At 43.7% G+C, this 21895-nt stretch overlaps 1 protein-coding gene across 2 annotated transcripts in view; it reads left to right on the top strand.

Moving 5' to 3' along the window:
• Positions 1 to 21895, top strand: part of OXCT1 (3-oxoacid CoA-transferase 1) — a 67103-nt gene that overhangs the window by 42859 nt on the left and 2349 nt on the right. For both annotated transcript variants that reach the window (XM_063128119.1, XM_063128120.1), the window contains 9 exons: positions 2125 to 2232; positions 6922 to 7036; positions 7146 to 7240; positions 7362 to 7410; positions 8758 to 8830; positions 9671 to 9746; positions 15950 to 16039; positions 20866 to 20946; positions 21636 to 21737. In XM_063128119.1, coding sequence (XP_062984189.1) covers positions 2125 to 2232; positions 6922 to 7036; positions 7146 to 7240; positions 7362 to 7410; positions 8758 to 8830; positions 9671 to 9746; positions 15950 to 16039; positions 20866 to 20946; positions 21636 to 21737 — 789 coding nt within the window. The remainder of the gene's footprint in view (positions 1 to 2124; positions 2233 to 6921; positions 7037 to 7145; positions 7241 to 7361; positions 7411 to 8757; positions 8831 to 9670; positions 9747 to 15949; positions 16040 to 20865; positions 20947 to 21635; positions 21738 to 21895) is intronic.

Here is a 21895-nt window from a genome sequence, read left to right on the forward strand (position 1 = left end):
GGTCATACTTAAAAATATACACTTATAATGAATACAGCCTTAGCTCTTCAGTCTTCTTAATTCTAATTTTGCCTTGCCAGGTAGAATTCTGAAAAGGGGCCAAGGATTAAAGAAGGATAATTTCAACCTGTTCTGCAAAAGCCTTGAAACGATGCCCAGAAATGATGCTAGCCCATATGGCCCACCTACCAGCGCTGCTCGCTGAACCTCTGCCAGCAGCCCAACCCTGTTCTGCTCCCTGGTTGAGCTGCCATGTGGTCTGCGGCTGCCCAGCGAGCAACAGCAAGACACCATTTGGAAAAAATATGGCAGCTTGGGTTATGTTTTTTTGCTTTCTTTGTAAAACGCCTTTTACATAAATGGCAGCCGTAAAGGGGCCATTTATGCAAAATTGCAGGAGTGAATGGACCTTTCATGCCTGTAATCTTGCATAAATGGCCACTTTAAAATAATAATAAAAAAATGGCAGCCACTTTATGGCTGCTATTTACATAAAAGGCTCTTTATGAAAAAAACCGAACCACCATTTCTAAACAAAATGGCAGCTCGCTGAGTGGGTCGTGCGGCCACTCACCAGGTGCTCTCAGACCGCGTAGCAGCTTGTCCAAGGAACCAAACAGGGTTGGTAAGTGTGGCGGTCCATGGTGTCTGTGAGACTGAGCAGGGGCAGAGTGCTATGGACTCCACCCCGCTCTCAGTCATCCCTAACCTATGCATACCTATGTTAGCACAGCAATGTTAACACAACAGCATTGTGGATTATACCCTATCAATTCAGTTTAGATTTGTGTTCTCAGTTGCTAAAATGCATTGCTTTCCATTCTGTTCCGTTTGTTCATCAACGAAAAGAGTTCTTACCATTTATAGCAAACAAATATCAAGTGTTTACCATTGCAAGGGTGATTTTATGCAGCATGAGGTGTGCATTTGCAGTTACTAAATGGTGAACTTGGGCGAGCCCCTACCTGTCTCGTCTTACCTGCTTTAGAGTTGTGAGGATGTATGATGTTAGGTAGCCTCCCCCAACCTGGTGCCCTCCCGATGTTTTGGGCGACAACTCTCAGCATTCTTGACAATTGGCCATACTGGCAGGGGCTGATAGGAGTAGAAATTCAAAACATTGGAGGTCATCAGGGTGGCTGAGGGCGATGTAAGAGAATTAGCCTTTTGTGAATAGGTCATGTTTATAGGAATGATGAAAAATAATACATTGTAAGCTTGATGCTTTATCCTGCCGAAAACACAGATACGGCTTCCTGATCCACCAGACCAGACTGGTTCATGCAACAACTTGATCATGTTGTACTTCCAGGTTTTGACTATAAGAAACTGTCTACTTCCTGTTACAGAGCACTAGATTTGTTACCTTATTTTTCTTTTTAAAAGTTTAAGGATGTTGTTATGTGGGCAGGTGGGATGAAATGTGTGGTTTAGTAGTGTTTAGAGGACTAGAAATAGAAGTTTGACTTTGATGTTTTGCTTTCGTTGTCGGCTGTGTACCTACTGCTGTTCTACAAGCTATGGCAGAATGGAAGGAGGCTTGGCTGTTTGCTTCTGTGAAACTGGAAATTCCACATTTGGTTTTTTTACTGCGCTTATCAAACCTGTTTGGAGTTTTGGTGTGCTCCAGCTACAATGTGGCAATATGTATGTTGGGTCATGGTGGGCTGCTCTGACTGTAATTTCAGTTCTTCACAAGCTTAAAACTACAGATGATGTCAAGGGTTCATACAACAATTTGATCATGGTGCCATGTTGCTCTTCCAGGTTTTGGCTATAAGAAACTATGAGGAAGAATGTGGCCCAGTTGCTTTATTTTTCTTAGGAAAATATTGTAAAAATGTGATTTGCTGCAGAGCTTCAAAGACTTAAAAGGGACAAATGTAACTTGTGTTGATGCAGTAGCAGAGGCCATGCTGGAAGCCTGTGGGGCTGCATGGGGCTTGTGGGTTGCTTGTGCTAAAGTTCGATGCTACTGTAACTTCTTCCCTCTCCCCATATCCTTACTTGCATCCTGAAAGGCAGTGGAAGCACCCAGTGTGTTTCTCTCTGCGAAAGCTTTTCTGAATTCTGTTGCATACACACTCTGAAGGGTTCTTTCCTTTTTTTCCCATATCTATCCAGGTGGAAGAAATTGTTGATGTAGGGTCATTTGCCCCCGAAGACATTCACGTTCCCAAGATCTATGTCCATCGCCTCATTAAAGGGGAAAAGTATGAAAAAAGAATTGAGGTAAGTTTAAATGGGTTTGGGGCCATCCTGTGAGTTTGCCCATACAGTGTGGGCACATTTGCATAATTCAGCTCATTTTGCATAATTTATTCTGGTTTTTCCAGACATGGGGAGGGACAAGGAGTTGTGCATGCTTGAGATCTGATGATCATTATAAATTGGGTCAGGAAGAAAAGAGGCCTAGTTTTACCCTATGATCAGGAGGTGGGGAGGTGATGGCTTGGCGTGGGGTGTGTGTGTGTGGCCATCCCTGGGTCCTTTGACTGGGTAACTTTGCAAGGATATTTGAGCACCGCACCTGTTCTCTGCTGCAGACATAGTGTAGTTTGGATGTCCTAGGACAGGCCCTCTAGGTGTTTTGGCTTCCCATGATCCTTCACATTAGCTTATGCTTGTCAGGGCTGATGGGAGCTGTGGCCCCTCAGAGGTTTTGGCCTACATATTAACCACCCTGGCCTAGGGTGATATATGAAGACTCTGTTGACTAGATGTTCTAGTTTCATAGCAGGATGGGAACTAGGTAGCCTTGCATTTTTTCTGATGCTTGTTTGACTGAAATTTAATGCCTATAAATGGTTTTCACAAAGTTATCTGAGGAATCCTGGGGCTCTTTGGAGTCCCTCAAAGAGAAGATCAATAATGCTGGTGAAACTCCAGACTGGCACCCCCCCGCCCATCAATTGAGTAGGTCCTCTAGAATGCGCCCCAGAAGCTGCAAGGGTTCCATAGCAGACACGTGGGCCTTTCTTAGTAGACATGTCAATATGGAAAGTTTTGCCTGACGATAGAAAACTTGAAATGCATTTTCCTTATTATAACCTCTGCATCTGCTTATGATGGGCCACCTTTCTCAATAGGTATTTTGGCCCTAGGGTGAGGTCTAAGGCTTTATCATGTAGCCATGTTTCGTTGTTGCTAAGCAGAGCTGGCTCTAGTCAGTGCCTGGATGGGAGACCGCTTAGCACCATGTAGGCCACTTTTGAGTTCTGCGAAGGAAGAAAAGGGGAATATAAATGTAATGAATAAAACACTTCTTTTGTGTGCTAGACAAATGGTTCTGCTGAAAAAAGCTGCCATACTTTATTTTAAGGCTACTCCTCAAATATTGCTCCTGGTTCTTCTTTGACTTGATAACTGCAATGGACCCCCCTTTTTTGGGGGGGATCATAAGGTTGGTGTAGATCTTTTTCACGATACAGCCGTATCTTCTTCATTTTCCCGGCGCTGCTTTCCTTCTGTCTTCAACTCCCCCACCCCCCACATACTTTTTGCAGTCTCATTTTTAAGTGTGTTATATAGTCTAGACCAGAGTTATAGCAAGGATTAATTTTGGTTTGCTGAGTTTTGAATTCCTGCGAGGGATCTGTCTTGTCAAATAGGCGATGAAAGTGCAAGCTTCTCTATTTACTGACTTGAGCTGGTGGGAAGAGGGAGGGAAGGAGGAAAGAGAACTGTAAAAATAGCATCTGTCTAGGAGGTTCTGACTGCATTTTCCAGACATAAATTGTATTGGATGTAATGCAGTTTTTCGCCAGAGTGCTGGGCAAGGAATCCAGCAGAAAGCAGATTTAACTTAAGAGTGCCTGGAGAAGGAAGATATGCTCTTATCATATTAGAAGAGGCATCATGACAGTCATATATCTGGCCTGGCTGTGACCGAGAGAGCAAAACGGCTGATGGGAAACCTGGCTTTTACTTGAACTTTGATTAAATCCCTCTTTCAAATGCCTGTTTTCTTGGGGCTTCATTTCTAAAAGGAGAAGAAGCAGAGGCTTTGGGGTCAAGGTACACACCACAGCTGTAGACCCAGGAGCCATGTACCAAGGCAGTTGCAAATGTCATGGAAGTGATCTGGCCCTTGGTTCTAGCGTGCATGCAGGAGTACACTTGGTTTCTGTGGGCAGAGGGAAGGTGAAGAAGCAAAGGCCCTTTCTACACCTGAAGATTATCCCAGAAAAATGGAGGGATCGTCTCTGCCTGCTCCCGGGATACCCTGTGTGTCATTTGGATGTACAGGGATGATCCCGGGACAAAAGGCAGATGTAGAAACGGCCATAGATTCCCAACTCCAGCCTCTGTTGAAAACCTACTCTGCTGAATTGGGTGTGTTGGACCTCTTTAATCTTGAGGGCCCATTGTATTTCAAAGAAGCATTCCAGGAGTGGAGCCAAAATACCAAAAATGCCAGCATATTGTAGCTTAAAGCTCTTACTACCAATAACCAAGCTTTAGGGAGAGACATTTTTCAACCTTTTAGAATGGCGGGAAAAGCTACACAAATGTCGGGAAACCATCAGTGGTTGGGGGAAAGGGGGCGGGGCCATCGGGAGAACCCAGGTGGGCCGGGTTTGGACCCCAGGCCTGAGATCTTGTGCCCCTGTGCTAAATAAATCCACACGTCTGGGATTCGAACAGAGCAGTGTTTATTCGACCAATATTGGGGAGGAGGGATTGAAAAGGCTTTTAAAAACCTCTCTCCTAAGTGGAAGCACTTTGATATAAGCTGATGTCAGTGGACCCATGCTGGCTGTAATCGAAGCGCTTGTTTACTTACAAGATCAGTTCGCAGTCCACTTATCTTCCCAACCCAAGTCGACTTTCACTTAAGAGCTTCTGAATGTTTGCTTGTGAGTCTGTGTAGATGTATGCCAGCAGAGGTGCTATCTGTGGAAGGAGACAAAATCAGCAGTGTTACTAAATAATAAGAAATCCCATCGAGCGTTCAGTCTGTACCTGGTTCATTTTGTGTACGTTCATTTTCATACTGAGCCTGGAAGATTTGTTACCTTTTCTGCTGCCACTGTGACTCATTGCTCTTTGCCTGTGTTAATTTCTAGCAAAGCTTTCCCTGGGCATTTGGTTTCAGAGAATGAGGGTGCCGACAGCGTGTTTCCAATCCACCATTTGAGAATATCTGTCTTAAGGCCAGCATTCCCTTGGGCTAGGCAGGAGAAGAGAGTACTAGACAAAGCTCATAACAGCAGATGGCAGCCTCGAGCAAAAGCTGGAAGAGACTCTCTGTTTCCTATGCTATGCTTGGTGAAGGAAGGGAGCATGGAACTGAATTATCCATTAACGCAAGGGGTGGGTGAGCAGCAGTCCAGTTGGGGAGGGACCATTGCTCATTGGTAGCAATGCAAACAGAAGGTCCCTGTTTAAAGTGCTGGCATTTCTGGTTAAAAGGATCATGGAAGAGGTGATATGAAAGACCCCTGCCTGACTTCCTGGCCAGCTCCTGGCCAGTTACGGTAGAAGATATTAGGCTTCAACCCTGGCCGGTACAGGAGGAGAACTTATTTTGATCCTGGGGGCTGGATTTCTTCCTAAAACACCACCAAGTGGTGGATTATATTAGGGGGTGGTCCCCTTCCTGCCAAATCCCTGACCGTTCTGCCTGAAGCCACACTCCCTAATGTTCTTGGACTCTTCCATGCAGAGAGGCAGAGAGTGATGGGTCTGTGCCTCTCTGCAGAGAAAGGAGTGAGCAGGAACCCCCCCCCACTCTTATCTCCAATTGTTGATTGGAGATAAGAGTTCGTTTTATCTGCTTAATACTAGAGAAAGGTTGTCATCCCTAGACTTGGAGGACAAATTATCTGACCTGGTATAAGGCAACTTCCTGTGTTCTGCAGAGATCTGGGCAAAGTTCATAGAAAAACTTGGGCAGCAAGAGGAGATGAGTTGTGGACCCTCAGCATAAGATAGCTGGCTCATATGGTTTTTGGAATGAGGAACCTTAAAATCATGTTGGGTACTTGAGAAAAAGGCAGGTAGGCCCTGGCATTCCTGCATCCATGCCAAAGTGGTGATACTTTGAGGAGGTTCATGTCCTCTTCAGGGCCAGATTTAAATGAACTTTGTGAAGGTGTTCGGTGGAACATATATTTGTGGTCTTCTAATAACAGAACTTGGATCCATACTAAACAGAGCACAGACAGAAGTGTTTGGTGTGCAGAACAGAGAGTAAATTGTCTCTGTGGTCCATTCCATCAATATTTCAAATTTACCCACTTTCAGGGGAAATGGCTACTGTTCTTTGATCTTTTGATGTGGAACCAAGGACCGTTGGTAGGTTCTGTCTCATCAAATAGGCAATGAAACTGGAGGCTTCTCTAATTACTGATTCAGAGAGGGAGAACAAATAAATGTGCCTTGGTGAAGTACCTGATGCCCTCCAGATATTTTGGGTCTAGCCAACATGGTGAATGGTCAGGGATTCTGGGAGTTGTAGTCCAAAATATCTGGAGAGCTCTAGGTTGAGGAAACCAAGTTTAAATAATCAGACCTCAGCAGGAGCTCCTTCTTAGTGCAGTGGTGCTGTCAGGGCAGGTTTTTGAGGCGGATGTCCAGAATGCCCCCCCCCCCTAAATACGACAGGGCTGGCTTACCATATTTCAAGTAGATGAAGTAATACACATTACCATCTAAATGGGTGGGGAGCCTGTAAAATGCTTGAGTCCAGAGTCTAATATCACTGAACTGTTCTGTTGATACAGTGTTTAGCATAAATCAGCCCAGCCCATTTTAACTAAATTTCCTACTACTGTACTTCAAGGTGCCCAAAAACTTCCTTGACTGTAAAGAACCATCAGTTTCTGTAAGGACTATGGTGTAACATCTGCCTATCCTCAATGTCCCATGAAAGGGTGAATTAATGACACAATTTTGGGCTCTGCTTATATTTTCTAGCGATTATCGCTCCGCAAAGCTGAAGATACACAAAGTAAGCAGAAGAAAAGTGGCGATAATGTGAGAGAGAGGATCATCAGGCGAGCAGCTCTTGAATTTGAGGATGGCATGTACGGTATCCTTTGGCTGCGTTGAATGACCTTGCCTGCTCTTGTTGTCGAAGGCACAGATGCATGCCTAAAGTTTTGTAAAGGATGAGTTGAACCTTGACTAATTCTCTTAAGCTAACCTTGGTATCGGCATTCCACTGCTTGCCAGCAACTTCATTAGTCCCGACATAACCGTTCATCTACAGAGTGAAAATGGAGTCCTTGGCTTGGTAAGAATGGAATATGGATGTCATTACAGAAACCACTACAATATGGGGAGGAAGAAGGATTTGTAGAAGACACCATTAAATGTTTGACTGAAAGTTTGATTCTGTATATATTTCAAATTAGGGACCTTATCCCACTGAAAGTGAAGTTGACCCTGACCTCATCAATGCAGGTAATCCTGTTTGACTATCATTCTCAATTCTATGCTGCCCTTCCTTCAACTAGTTCAGTGCAGTGTACTGTCCTATTCCAGGTAGAGTCCACAGGGTGAACCAGAGAAACAGGTTCAGGCTGGGGGGGGGGGGGGGGCTGGGAAGTGTTCCATTTGAGATGAATCATTCCTAAAGGATGAGGGTGATGTTTTTGATAGCCCAATGGGGAAAGGGTAGAAATATCCATGAGCATAGAGTAGAAAATGCTAAAGAGCAATAGGGGGGAAATTCACACACCAGCGACATGTAGAGATGGTTTTTCTATGCTAATGCTTGAAGCCTTCAAGCTAAGATGCAGGATTGGAATGCTTGATTTTAAAGGAGACTGTAGATATAGTGGGCATAATAGAAAACTGGTGAGATGGAGAGAACTCGTGGGATACGGTCATCTCTTGATACAACCTCTATAGAAAGGACAGGGAAGGGCCTGTTGGGTGTGTGTAATGTGACTCTGTATGTCAAAGGGTCAAATTAAATCAAAGTTTGGGTCAAACTAAATAGAATCCTTAAAAGGGGAAGATCCCTCCGCAGAAATGATAAGGGTGATCTTGATATGGAAAATGAAGTCAGGGAGGCATCCAAAGGAGAAAGTGTTGTAGTAATGGGTGACTTCGGTTACCTTCAATCAGACTGGATAAATGCATGTTCTGGTCACAGCAAAGAAGCTACATGTTTGGATAATCTAAACAAATGTGCCCTACAGCAGTTGGTAAGAACTCACCGGGGTTGTAAACACAACGTGCTAACCGACACTCAGTGGTTGAGTGTGGATTGTTGTTGAACTGTGGATTGTTTGTTGAACTGTGGGTTATCATGTTGTCTGAATGCTGCGCATTTCCACAGGGTGGCTTGTTAACAACCCTGAATAACCTAGCAACAACCCATGGGTTATTCAGGTGGCTTGTTGGAGAAAAATAAGCCACACTGTACGGTTAACAAGCCATCCTGCAGAAAATGTCATGAGTTCAGACAACATTCTATCCCGCAGTTCATCAAACAACCACATGGTTCAATCACTGAATGTGGGTTAGCATGTTGTGTGAAACCAGTCACTGTGGGATCAGAACGCTGGATGAGATGCCTCTCGATTGGATCTGTCATGGCTGCTCTTATGACCTTAAGCAGAGAAACAGGACTCTTTTCATTGCAGGATAAACGACTTTTTTGCCTTCCTGTCCTCATTCTCCCCCCCCAAATAAAAGCTTTGCATAGCCATGTCCTTCAAGTAAGTTGTTATCCTCACAGAGAGAATAGATACTCAGTACCATGTTGGGCACTTGGCCGTTTTATGCTTGTTTCTTCTACAGGTAAAGAGACAGTCACTGTGCTTCCAGGATCTTCCTACTTCTCTAGTGATGAATCTTTTGCAATGATTCGAGGGTAAGTAATGAAAAGACCTAATTTGCTAAATGTCAAGAGCACTGGCCCAGCTAGGAGGTGAACTTATTAGTAGTCCTCCGCAAAGTGGCTGTCGTCTCAGTCTTCTGCAAAACAGTCATGCAATTAGTAGCTGGATATTGGAACTCAGTAGATTTAGCAGCTGGATATCGGGTCTCAAAATAGTCAACTCTGATAGCTCTAACAGTTGTCAGATCAACTCTTGTTTCTACAAATCCTTTGCATTCTCTCCCGCGGGCAGCACGTGGCTCGTGGGCCACACGACACTCCTCCCCCAGCCTTAAGTGTGCCCCTACCATATTTCCCGCTGTTTAAAGCTAAATTTGGGCTTTTCTAGGATATTATTGCAGTTTGCTGCTGAAATTTGGCAGCAAACCACTGATAGTTTTGCCACTGTTGCTGCTGACTTTTGGCAGCATGCATCACGGTTATGAGCTCTGGAGAGTTGAAATTGGCCCTTGGAGACCTTTGATGTTGCCAGCACCTGCATTATATGAACTACAGGTGCTCTTGCAATGAATCCATGCAAATTACGACTTTTTTGTGATGTTCGTATAAGTATTACCTTTGACGTTGTTCAGCAAATTTCAAGTGTTCCAGGTTTGACCCATAGAGAACCAGTCCAAGCCACTGAATTTAATGCAACCTATCCCCAAATATATGCGCATGGAATTTGTCTCGCATTTATCCATCTGCACTTGCTGCTGATACAGAGGCAGTGTGCAAGAATGTTTAGCAGGCTTGTTGATGGAACTAAAGAGTGTACCAAAGTTCTTCATGTTGCTCTTCCACCAAATGTGTTTTGATTTCTTGTTTTAACAGGGGACATGTTGATTTAACTATGCTTGGAGCAATGCAGGTGTCTAAATATGGTGATCTAGCCAACTGGATGATCCCTGTAAGTAAATGTTTAATATTTTGCATTTTATTCATCGTATTTAATTTGAAGTGATTGATAAATGCTTTTGCAAAAGGTGCTTCGCTGAAATCTGTGTTTGCAACAAATGTTAAAAAGAAAATAGATGGTTCCTTCTGGGTGCATACACATTTCATTGGCAAGGGTTGTCTCCACAGTTTGCCCAATAGTGATCTCAATACCATGTTTTTGTTCTGTAATCGAGGATCTTTTTGGAAAATAAAATAAAATCCAGCGTCAGTTCATGAAATCTTGCCAGAGCAAGACGGGTATGGTGACTCATTCTAACAAAACGTTGTTTTCAACACATAATCAAAGTAGCTATTCTAAAAGTCATCCCATACACAGAAAGTTTGAACCAACCCTTTAACCCAAGGATGGGAACCTGTAGCCCTCCAGATGTTATTGGACTTCAAATCCCATCCCCAGCCAGGATGGGCAGTGGTCAGGGGTGATAGTTGCTGTAGTCCAGCAACATCTGGAAGGGCACAGTTCATTCACCCCTGTTTTCATCTGCCTGACCCCAAATTTGGAAGAAGACAGTACTTGCCCGCAGTTGAACTTCTGGTCATTGCTTTATTGCTGTTGGCCTTCAGAATGCATGAAGGGTGTTGCGTCTCTCCCGCCACCCCCACCCCAATTTGGAATTGCTTCCTTGGCCAAAATTCCCTCCAGCTTTCTCATTTTTCGATACAGTTGTTTGGTAGTGGGGGTGGGTGGGTTCAGGGAGGAATCCAGCTGTTCTTAGCCAAACTGGCAAAGCCTAAAATATAAATGACTGGAGGAATTTAATCAATTTCCAAAGCTAAATACATTTGTAATAGAAGACAAAGGAAAAAGACTTTCAGACCCCACCTGACAGTTTTCTTCCTGCAAGGAGTTACTTTTATTTCTGTGCAAGACTGAAGCTTGGAGTCAATTCATTTCCCACTGTGAACCTGCAACTTGTGATAATTCACTGTTGGCAGTTAGGCCTTTATGCATCGTCACCCGGCACCAATTTAGGGATCCTGGAAAAATACTCTGGTTCACTCTCAAGACCTGTCTAAAAAAAGGTGAAGATAACCTAATGTTTAGGCCCTCTCTTTGCTTTGTATTCTAGCTATTTACAAACATATTTTCGATCCAAAGAAAAGCAAGGATGATAGGAGTTGTAGCCCATAACATCTGGAGGTTGAAGAAGGCTGGTTTAGTCATTCAGTGGAAGCCTTAGCATGCACTTCTATACCTGGGTGTATCAAACGCAATGGTGCTTGCTTCTAAGAACATAAGAAGAGCCATCCTGGATCAGACCAAGGGTCTATCTAGTCTAGCACTGGCTTTATCCCAACCTGGTGTCCTTGAGATACATTGGACTACAATGCCCATCAGCCCCAGCTAGCATGTCCAAAGGTGATGGGAGTTGCAGTCCAAAGCATCTTAACAACACCAGGTTGGGATAGGCTGGTATAAAGCCATAGTGTACTGCACTCCTAAAGCCAGCTAGTACATCTCAAAGAGTCCTCTTGATAGTGACTGTGAAGCACTATCTGCTGCTCTTGTACTCGGAAATAGTTCTTATGAAATGCCTGCACTCCGGATGCTTATCGTGGGCAAAATCTTATTATTAAGGCTGTCTTGTACAGAGACTATTGGTCCATCTACCCTTGAGAGTAGATCTGCCAGGACTCAGCCAGAGACCTTTCTGGCCTCTTTGTATTTATCTTTTTATGGTGCTTTTTAAAAGAACCTTAAAGTTCCCAATCTCATTTATCACCGCAGCACGCTTGTGAGGTACTGAATATTGTTGGAGGAAAGGTCACCTTATCGTGACTCTTCCACTTCAAGAATGGTAGATTCAGTTACAGCCAAAGAAAATAGAAAGAGGACCATGACATTTTTCAAGTATCAAGAGAGTCTACATTTAGGAAAATCAAAAAATAAGTGCAAAGTTGGCATTAGTATTTAGTTTGTTCACATCTGTGGATTGTGTGTGTGAATGTTCATGTGTGTGTTGGCTCTCAAATGAATTATTTCGTAGGGTAGAAAAACTTGTGATGTGTGAATTGCTTCTCAGACTAATCTCTTCAAGAGTATGTTCACTGAGAGCTCATTGGGGATTTGATCTGTGCTACCCTTTATCCCAGCTTCATTGTAACTAAAGGAGTAGCACAGTGAGATTAAATAAGTGGTAGTTCAGGGTGAGCAAAAGATGGATCAGGATCTCCTGGTAGATCTTAAGAACATAAGAAGTGCCCTGCTGGATCAGACCAAGGGTCCATCTAGTCCAGCGCTCTGTTCTCACAGTGGCCAATCAGCCATTGGCCAGGGACCAGCAAAGCAGGACATAGTGCAACAGCACCCTCCCACCCATGTTCTCCAGCAACTGGTGCACACAGGCTTATTGCCTCGAATGGCTAGTAGCCATTGATAGCCTCCAGGAGATTTGCACTACATCATCAAGGAGTTCCAACTCCCAATGGGTGATCAATGTGAACAACAAAGTACCAAATATACTTGTATATTTTAGCTTAATGCTCTTACTGCCAGTAACTAAGCCTTAGGAGAGAAATTTCAACTGTAGAATGGGGGGGACACACGCACACAAAGGGCAGGAAACCACCAAATTACTGGTCAGGAGAAAGGGGGTGGGGCCAGCAAAAGTGGGAGTGGCCATTTGGAGAACCCAAGAAGGCCAGATTGGAGGTTCAACCACACACACACAAACACACACACACACACACGTTCTCAAAGATGCCTTTTATCATTGAACTGTGCCTTTTGCCCATTTCTGCTACCTGAATGTAGGTGGCAGAAATGTCGTGCCTAACACGTGCCATTCCATTCAGTGAATTGTGGCAAGTGCGATTGTCAGGGATGCGTGCAGGTGTCTGCAAATAGATGCAGGTTGTCCAGATGCCCTTATCTGGACAGAGATAGCCTAGCTACAGTTATCCTTGCTCTGATAACCTCTCGCTTGGATTACTGCAATGCGTTATACGTGGGGCTGCCTTTGAAAACGGTCCGGAAGCTTCAGCTGGTGCAAAACAGGGCAGCAAGGTTATTAACAGGGACTGGCTGGCGAGATCACATTATGCCAGTCCTTTTCCAGCTTCATTGGCTGCCAGTCCAGGTCCGGGCCTAATTCAAAGTGCTGGTATTGACATTTAAAGCCCTAAACGGTTTGGGGCCAGGTTATCTGAAGGAACGCCTCCTCCCATATGTACCTACCCGGACCTTAAGATCATCTACAGGGGCCCTTCTCCTTGAGCCCCTGCCAAAGGAAGTGAGGCAGGTGGCTACTAGGAGGAGGGCTTTCTCCGCTGTGGCACCCCGGTTGTGGAACGAGCTCCCCAGAGAGGTCCGCCTGGCGCCTACACTGTACTCCTTTCGTCGCCAGCTGAAAACCTTTTTATTCACTCAGTATTTTAACACTTAATTTTAACTTAAATTTAAATTTTACTGTTTTAACTCTGTATTTTAATCTTATATCAACTTTGCTGTGTGGTTTTATCCTGGTTGCGCTTTTTATACTGTATTTCGTAATTGTGTTTTAACCTGTTGGGTGTTTTACTGTGGTTTTAATTTTTGTGAACCGCCCAGAGAGCTTCGGCTATTGGGCGGTATAAAAATGTAATAAATAAATAAATAAATAAATAATAAATAAATAAAGCAGGGTTGCTCCGAAGAGTTTGAAAGAAGGGTGGAAGTGTCAAAATGGGTGTCCATCTTAACTGAAGTTTTGACTGCGCATGTGTTCGGATTGGCATGTGTAGATCTTTCTGCATCAAGGAACTTTAACCAGCTCTCGCTCTACAGCTTCTTTTATTCTTTCTACTGCAGAAAAAAAATGCCTTTTATAGTAATTTCCTAGCATTCTTTAGTAATGTTCCTTGGGTCCTTTGTTCACCTTTTCTCTCCCCTTCCCTTCTTCCAAATTTAATCCAGCTGTCTGAGATGGCAGTATGATGACAATAATTCTGTCATTGTACCATTTTGCAGACAGTAGTCAATGGGGGGGGGGGGGAATGACAGAGCAAATATATTTCAAAAGCAATTCATTTTTGGTTCTGGTCTGCCTTGTACTTTTTATTGAGGAAATGTGAAACAAAGAATTTTTTCCCCTTTTTCTTTTTTGTTATCTCAAGCTGTAATGTTGGTCAATGGATATTAATGTTCTTTAAGCTTGACTAAAAATGTTCTGTTGGAAACATGTTCACTTGGGAAAGAAGGGAAATTGTTCAGGGCCTCCTTACTATCAGTTGTTAACAACTTTAATGATTTCTAAACCTGCAAAAATAACATATTGCTGAGCACTGGGTTTTGTAGTTATTTTTAAGTCTTTTAAGCCTCTTCCATGGAATGAGAGTATAAATAAAATTTCACTTGACCATTTTTAGATACTTTATACATTACGAAGGTAGTTCTGTTTAACTACCCCTTCTAGCATGGCTGGGTATCCTCTTTTACAGAGGGCAGTCCTCTATTTGTAGAGTTAGGAACATAAGAAGAGCCATGCTGGATCAGACCGAGGGTCCATCTAGTCCAGCACTCCATTCACACAGTGGCCAACCCGCCATCGGCCAGGGATGAACAAGCAGGACATGGTGCAACAGCACCCTCCCACCCATGTTCCCCAGCAACTGGTGCACACAGGCTTATTGCCTCCGATACTGGAGGTAGCACACAACCATCAGGGCTAGTAGCCACTGATAGTCTTCTCCTCCAGGAATTTACCCAACCCCCTTTTAAAGCCATCCAAATTAGTGGCCATCACCACATGACCCTGGGTTCTGCTATTTTGAGAGAGGGAGTTGCCAGAGGACTGTCCTCTATTTGAAGGCACTCTCTGTTTCAAGCGGTCTCCTGACCAATTCCAGTTTCAAGAGAATGAACCATACAAACTATTGCCCATCAGTAGTTAGCACCTGGACAGCAGACTGAAGAGGCAGGTAGTCAGGTCACCTGTTCACACAGTATGGTGAGATGTCCTGAATTTCTATTTAAACGATAATAATTATTTCTGAATTTGTATCTATACCTAGAAATCAGCATGTGCAAATGTTATGCAGATCAATGCTCTCTCCCCACTGAGGGGAGGTTACAACAGCTGGGATTGTTTAGCTTGGGAAAAAAAAGGCTAAGGGGAGACCTGATAGAGGTGTACAAAATTATGCATGGGGTGGAGAATGTGGATAGGGAGACATTTTTCTCCCTCTCCCATAATACTAGAACCCGGGTCATCCCATGAAGCTGATTGCGGGAAATTCAGGACAGATAAAAGAGGACTTCTTCACACAGTGCATAGTTAAACTATGGAATTTACTACAACCAGATGTGGTGATGTCCACCATTTTAGATGACTTTAAAAAAGGGTTGGATAAATTCCTGGAGGAGAAGGCTATCAATGGCTGCTAGCCCTGATGGCTATGAGCTACCTCCAGTATCCAAAGCTGTAAGCCTCTACACACGCGTTGCTAGGGAACATGGGTGGAGGATGCTGTTGCACCATGATGAGTGATGGGTAGTGTGAACTTGGAGAACATTCTGGAGTCCCCTGTACCACCCCAGGAGTCACAGACCTAGAGCACTTGTTTGCTGCCTTGAGCTGCCTTAAACTTCTAGGCAAAATGGTGGTGCTGTCTGTCGATGGGTCCGTTAAGAGGGCTGGGTCCTAGCGACTGCGAACTCTGCTGACCTCTGACACTTGCCATGGAGACCTTCGATGCTTAAAAACAGACAGATTTCTGTTTGGCCTTATTTCCCCATAGATAAAATGGGAATGACAGTATCAGTAGGGATCAGAAAAAACAGCTGTAAGGCTGGAATCTGAAATCAGAAAAGAGACAGCTGCACTGGTGATGTTTCCAACGCATTTCCACACAGGTCTTTATCGAGGGGATAAAGAGCTTTTCCCCTTGGTAAACACCTCTGTCGAAATGCATTGGGAACACGACCAGTGCGGTTGACTCTTTTCTGAATGTGAATGGCCCATCTCACATGGGGGTTGTGGGGCTGATTGAGGTACGAACTTAGAGCACTATTGATACATAAAGACCTGGAGATGATGACTTAATTTTGTATTTTGTGCAGGTTTGGTGCTTATCTAATTTTACAGAAATGGGGTGGCTGGGGGTGGAACGAAGAGCTTCAATATATTAGTATTTCTGTTTAAGCCTGTTTTTCTTGAAAATTGTGTTTTTTAGGGTAAGATGGTGAAAGGAATGGGTGGTGCCATGGACTTGGTATCCAGCGCAAGAACTAAAGTGGTTGTCACCATGGAGCACTCGGCAAAGGTAAGAAAAAAAGTAATATCCTCTTCCTGGAGTTTTGATTGGCTGCTATCCTATGATGCCCGTGCCCTCGTGGGAGCAATTGTTCATGCGACGACGCTTTCACACTTCGCAAGTGGAAATGTTCGTTGCAGGAATGGGACTAATCAAGAGAACTCGCAGAAGGGAGATCCGCCGACCTATCCCGATCCACCAACTTAGGTTTCTGGGGTTATCTGTAGGAGTGTGAAAGCCCCGTCGCACAAGCGGCCGCTCCTGTGAGCACAACAGAACCAGTAGAGGCAGAGCAGCCCTGTTGGATACTGGCGTAGACTGAAAACGTGCATTGTGTCTCTATGAACTTGTCTGTTGTCTGGTACGTTGGGCTTTCTCTCCAACTCCTGTCTTGTATCTGGATGCACTAGTTGCTGGGGAACATGGGTGGGAGGATGCTGTTGCACCATGTCCTGCTTGTTCATCCCTGGCTGATGGCTGGTTGGCCACTATGTGAACAGAGTGCTGGACTAGATGGACCCATGGTCTGATCCAGCATGGCTCTTCTTATGTTCTTATGTCACACCAGTACATGAACGGCTTTCCATGTGAAACAGCTGTTGTCATGAGGCCACTCCAGTGGCATTCATCTGTCTACCATGCTAAGAAGAGGAGCTAGAGCATTGCTCCATGGTAGAGCACTTGGTATGCAGAAGGCCCCAGGTTCAATTCCTGTAGTCTCCAGGTAAGGTTGGAAAAACTCTGGCCTGAAACCTTGAGAGCCGCTGCCAGTCAGTGCTGACAATACTGGGCTTAATATTGTTGATACTGACTGGACTAATGGTCTGATTTAGGATTAGTCAGCTTCCTATGTTGCCTATGTAGAGAAGTGGCCTTAAGAACATAAGAGCCATGCTGGATCAGACCAAGGGTCTATTTAGTTCAGCAATTTGTTCACATAGTGGCCAGCAGCTGCCCGTGGGAAACCCACAAACAGGCGATGAGTACAACAGCACCCTCCTGCCCATGTTCCTCAGCAACTGGTGTACGTAGGCCTATTGTCTGCTAAGCTGGAGGTAATACAAAGCCATCATTGGCAGAAGGGATGGCGATGTGTATTGAGAAGAGTTGAGGAGCTGTTGTGCGCAGAGAATCTGCAGGGGATGTGTATGAGAAAGGCATCAGAACCACAGAAAACCCTTGCTGGATTAGACCAAGGGTCCATCTCATCCAGCATTCTGTTCACACAGTGGTCAACCAGCTGCCCATGGGAAACTCTCAAATAAGACATGAGTGCAATAGCACCCATCCACTCATGCTCTCCAGCAACTGGTGTACTGAAGCATACTGCCTCTAATACTAGTAGCCATCGATAGCCTTATCCTCCATGAATGGTGTCAGGAAAAAGGTAGCAGACCCCCTTCTCTGTGCACTGCCATAGTTCTGATTATACTATTTAGTGATGAAATGCTTCCTACATCACGGCAGCGACATGGGAATCACTTAGCAGTGGTAAGATCTTGTACTGTCCAAAGCTAGCATCTGTATGGCAGAGCCTTTTTTTTAACCTCAAAGTGCAGTAGTGGGCAGTGTATATTAGTGTTCTTTAAATTTTGCAGAACATGTTGTATTTGAAACCAGTGGAAGCTGATGGCTCTGATGACAGTGGGCCCTGAATAGTTCTGACTAGTTGTGACTGAAACCCAGGGCAGATTCACCACCCCACTGATATCGGAGCCATCCAGCCTCCACGTGTTTGGAAAATATTTGCTTGGGGGAGAAGAGAAGGGTTGAAACCCTCCCTTACAGTTTGACATTGCCCATCTTGGTCTGGTATACAACTACCTATCACAGCAACATGGGACCTTGCCATGAATGAGCAGAGGCATCATGGGAAGGGGCCCCAAGGCACTAATATTTCTCCCTCTTGCTACTGCAGTCTGGTTTTATTTGTTTGTGTATTCAGTGATTTATAAACCACCTTTCAGGGCATAACTGAGCCTTCAGTGTGGTGGCCCCCTTCCTATGGAATTCCCTGCCTCTGGAAGTCAGGCAGGTGACAACTTTGTATTTCTTTCGGTGGCTCTTGAAAAGGTTGTTGTTCCAGGAAGCCATCCCTTAATGACTTCAGTTTTATTTGCACTTTGTTTCTTTTAAAAATGTATTTAATGTGTTTTTATTCTGTTTTTATTCTGTATTCTATTTGTTCATCACAATTCTTGGATGGGGAATGGTATATAAATATTGTAAATATTGATGATGATGATGATGATAATTAATATAAAAAACTGTCCTCATGAGCTGTGTACAAAATTTCGTTACAAACATAATTATGAAATATTACCATCCAATTAAAGCCATAGCACACAAGCCAAGAGTAAGCAGTTAATTAAATCTTGGAATGAATAAAAAGCAGACTGGTTTTTTTTAAAAGGTTTTTAACATTTTAGAAATAATAACTCCTGCAACTCTTGATCCACAAGAATTCAGCTGGATATGGAGGTTCAGGGCATTGCTGTGTCTTCCCCCTTCTTCTGGCTCACTGGGAGATCTCGCATCCACTTTGCAAAAACCCTGGTTCTTCCATTCCTATTTTGATGGCTTTCTATAGATAGAGCTTTAGATAGGTTTTAACCACTGCTGTAATAATAATGAGGTGACAGCAAGATAACCTTTAACAGTAGCATTCTGTAATGTTGGGGTCACGGCGGCTGTCTTGAAAGCCATGTCTTTCCGCAAGCCTGTGCATTTCAATCGCCACGGAATGCTTAGAAGAGATATTGTGTGACCTTAAAGGTATTCCTGATGAGTTGATGAACGCTTTCCTTTAAAAATAGCACCGATAAATCATTACCGTGCCAGGAACAGAGCTTGTAGGGTCCTTGAATGAAGCATTGTCGTGATCTCGTAGTCATTTTTCCTTAATACCAGTCAGTTTCATTGTGGGTGCTAGCTGTCTTGATAGCAGATGTAGATGTTGACAGGTATAAATAAGAACGAAACCATTATTCCCTACAGCAAAGAAAAAAATGGGTAGTGGGGGCGGTGAGAGGACTCTCTTTGAGAATACCCGCTGCTTCTCCACAGATAAGCAGAGCAATCATCAGTATAAAATCCGTAAAATTCATCAGTGATTAATATAAGCTTGCAACATCTTTGTAAGTTGCTTCTTGTATAGAAATGCAAATGAACAATTGGAGATGAAAGCAAAAGGGGTGAAAGATAACCAGTGCTGATCACCTACCGTTAATTAACACATGTAAAAGCAGGGCTTCTCTATTACGTGTTGACTTGTATGCCCTAGATATCTAATTACTTATAAGACATCCTGCTCTGCTTGTCTGAAGACTTAAGTGTGTCCTACAATTTTGAAATAGTTCTGAGGTATGTAGCTAATTTCGGGCTTCTCTAGGGGAAGGCCAAGGAGCTAAACCTGGGAGTGAGAGAAGGGACAGTGGTGTTTTCCCAGAAAAGTTGGGTTTGGGGAAAACAGGGACAACCTCCGAGGAGTCAGAGTGTAGATCTGACTTTGAGAAAAATGCTATAGATGACAGTCCTGGAGGAAAAGGCTATCAATGGCAACTTAGTCCTGATGTCTAAGTGCTACCTCCAGTATCTGAGGCAGTAAGCCTATATATACCAGTTGCTGGGGAACATGGGTGGGTGGGTGCTGTTGTAGTCGTATTCTGCTTGTGGTTTCCTGGTTGACAGCCGGATGGCCACTGTGTGAACAGAATGCTGGACTAGATGGACCCTTGGTCTGATCCAGCATCAGGGCTCTTCTTATGTGCTTACGTTTGTTACGTTTTTTGGTTGGATGTGCCAATTGAAGTAGAACAATAGGGCAAAAAAGGAAAGATTATACAATTAAACTTTCATCCTCGTTACTTTTATCCTTGAAGTGTTGCATATTCTTGGACAGAGGGTGACATAGGCCTTAGCTAGACTCCCAGGATATGCCTGCTCCCAGGATACCTGTGTGTCATTTACATGAACAGGGATGACCCCGGGATAAACCTTAGGTCTAGCTAAGGCCATACTGTCACAAGGCTACATTAGAACCTATTCATCTTTTGGACTACAAAAGATAAGCGCAGAACTGCTTCTTAAGGCGATATGACTGGGAAACTTATTCCTGGAAAATGCATTGTTCTATTCATAAACTGAATCTACAGTTGCCGAGTTATTTTAAGGAATCAAGATAACCACATCTTCTGATAGCACCATTGCAAACGGCTTCTGTGTGGTTCAGTCCCAGAATGCATCTGTAATGTCTGGCAAATGTTACTCCTTCCACCAAACAGCTGACGTAGTCCCTTCCAACCACCATTATTGCTGACATTTAAAGGAACTACGTAATCTGCCAAACCCATGTGGTTTCTCTGTGCATATATTAATGGTGAATTGGAAGATAGTAGGGGCAAGGGCATTAAGTGCGGGAATTAGGAAGGTAAGGCAAATAATTTTCGAGCTGTACATCAGCTCACATTAGTCTTTAAATGTTGAATAAGGCATATTTGTGACCTGAATAAGTCAATCTAAAACAGCCTTCCCCAACCTGGTGCCCTCTAGGTGTTTTGGAATTCAACTCTCAGCAGTCTCAGCCAGCATGGCCAATGTTCAGGAATTCTGGGAGTTGTAGTCCAAAACAGTGGAGGGCACTAAGATGGCCCTAGAATATTTAAGCAGGGGATTAAAGAATCTTCTGTAAAACAGCTCTGTGAACCACTGTGGAAACGTCACTGATGGAATCTGTACATATTTGTGGTGTGTTTTAATGCTGCTTACTGTGAGGCCTTCTGAATTTCAAGCAAGCTGTTTTCTCTTGTTCGTTCATGTGCCTTTTTTCACTATAGGGCAACGTCCACAAAATTTTGGAAAGCTGTACTCTGCCAATTACTGGGAAACAGTGTGTGAATCGCATCATAACGGAAAAGGTAGTGTTTTACTTTTGTTAACCCCGTCTTTTTCCCTAAGAAGCTCAGAGGGGCATTTTTATCTTTATAACAGTTCAGTGAGGTAGGCTATTTATTTATTTATTACATTTTTATACTGCCCAATAGCCAAAGCTCTCTGGGCAGTTCACAAAAATTAAAACCACAATAAAACACCCAACAGGTTAAAAACACAATTACGAAATACAGTATAAAAAGCACAACCAGGATAAAACCACACAGCAAAATTGATATAAGATTAAAATTAATCTTATTTTAAGATTAATTTTAATCTTAAAATTAATAGGCTAGGTTGTGAATTGCCCAAGGCAAACTCTGGAATGTTAATATGCAAGCTCCCTTTGTGTGAATGGCCACTTTTAACCGGAATTAGGAAGAATAAGCAGTTATATTCCCCACCTCCTTTCAAATATAGGAAATCTCCCCCCTGCCCAACCCCCCCCCCCCCCTTATGATTGCCTCTTCTGTTCAGGCACTTGCCTGACACACATGGGGGCTTAAAAATTACATTTCTATACTGCCCAATTTCTATTGGGCAGTATAGAAATGTAATGAATGAATTGGTTTTACCAAGTTGAAACATTGGCTGCAGGCCTCTAGTTTAACTAGTAAGGTTCCCCTTCTTTCTTTTGTAGATTAAAACTATTTTGCAATTCCTTTTAATCTTGCAGGCTGTGTTTGATGTCGATAAGAAAAAAGGGCTAACTCTGATTGAAATCTGGGAAGGCTTGTCGGTGGATGACATCAAGAAAAGTACTGGTGCTGAATTCACAGTAAGTTGTTGTCTGCTCATAAGTTGCACTGGGACTTACTCCTGAGTAGACTTAGAATGGAGCTGTGTTTTGCATGTTCAGTGGGAAAACGTTCAAATTGGTATGAATTACATCTGGTCCTGTTCGCTTTGCATTCTCTGCCCTAAACCCCGCCCCAT

Source organism: Elgaria multicarinata, chromosome 6 (assembly GCF_023053635.1).
Source record: "Elgaria multicarinata webbii isolate HBS135686 ecotype San Diego chromosome 6, rElgMul1.1.pri, whole genome shotgun sequence".
NCBI classification, from domain to species: domain Eukaryota; kingdom Metazoa; phylum Chordata; class Lepidosauria; order Squamata; family Anguidae; genus Elgaria; species Elgaria multicarinata.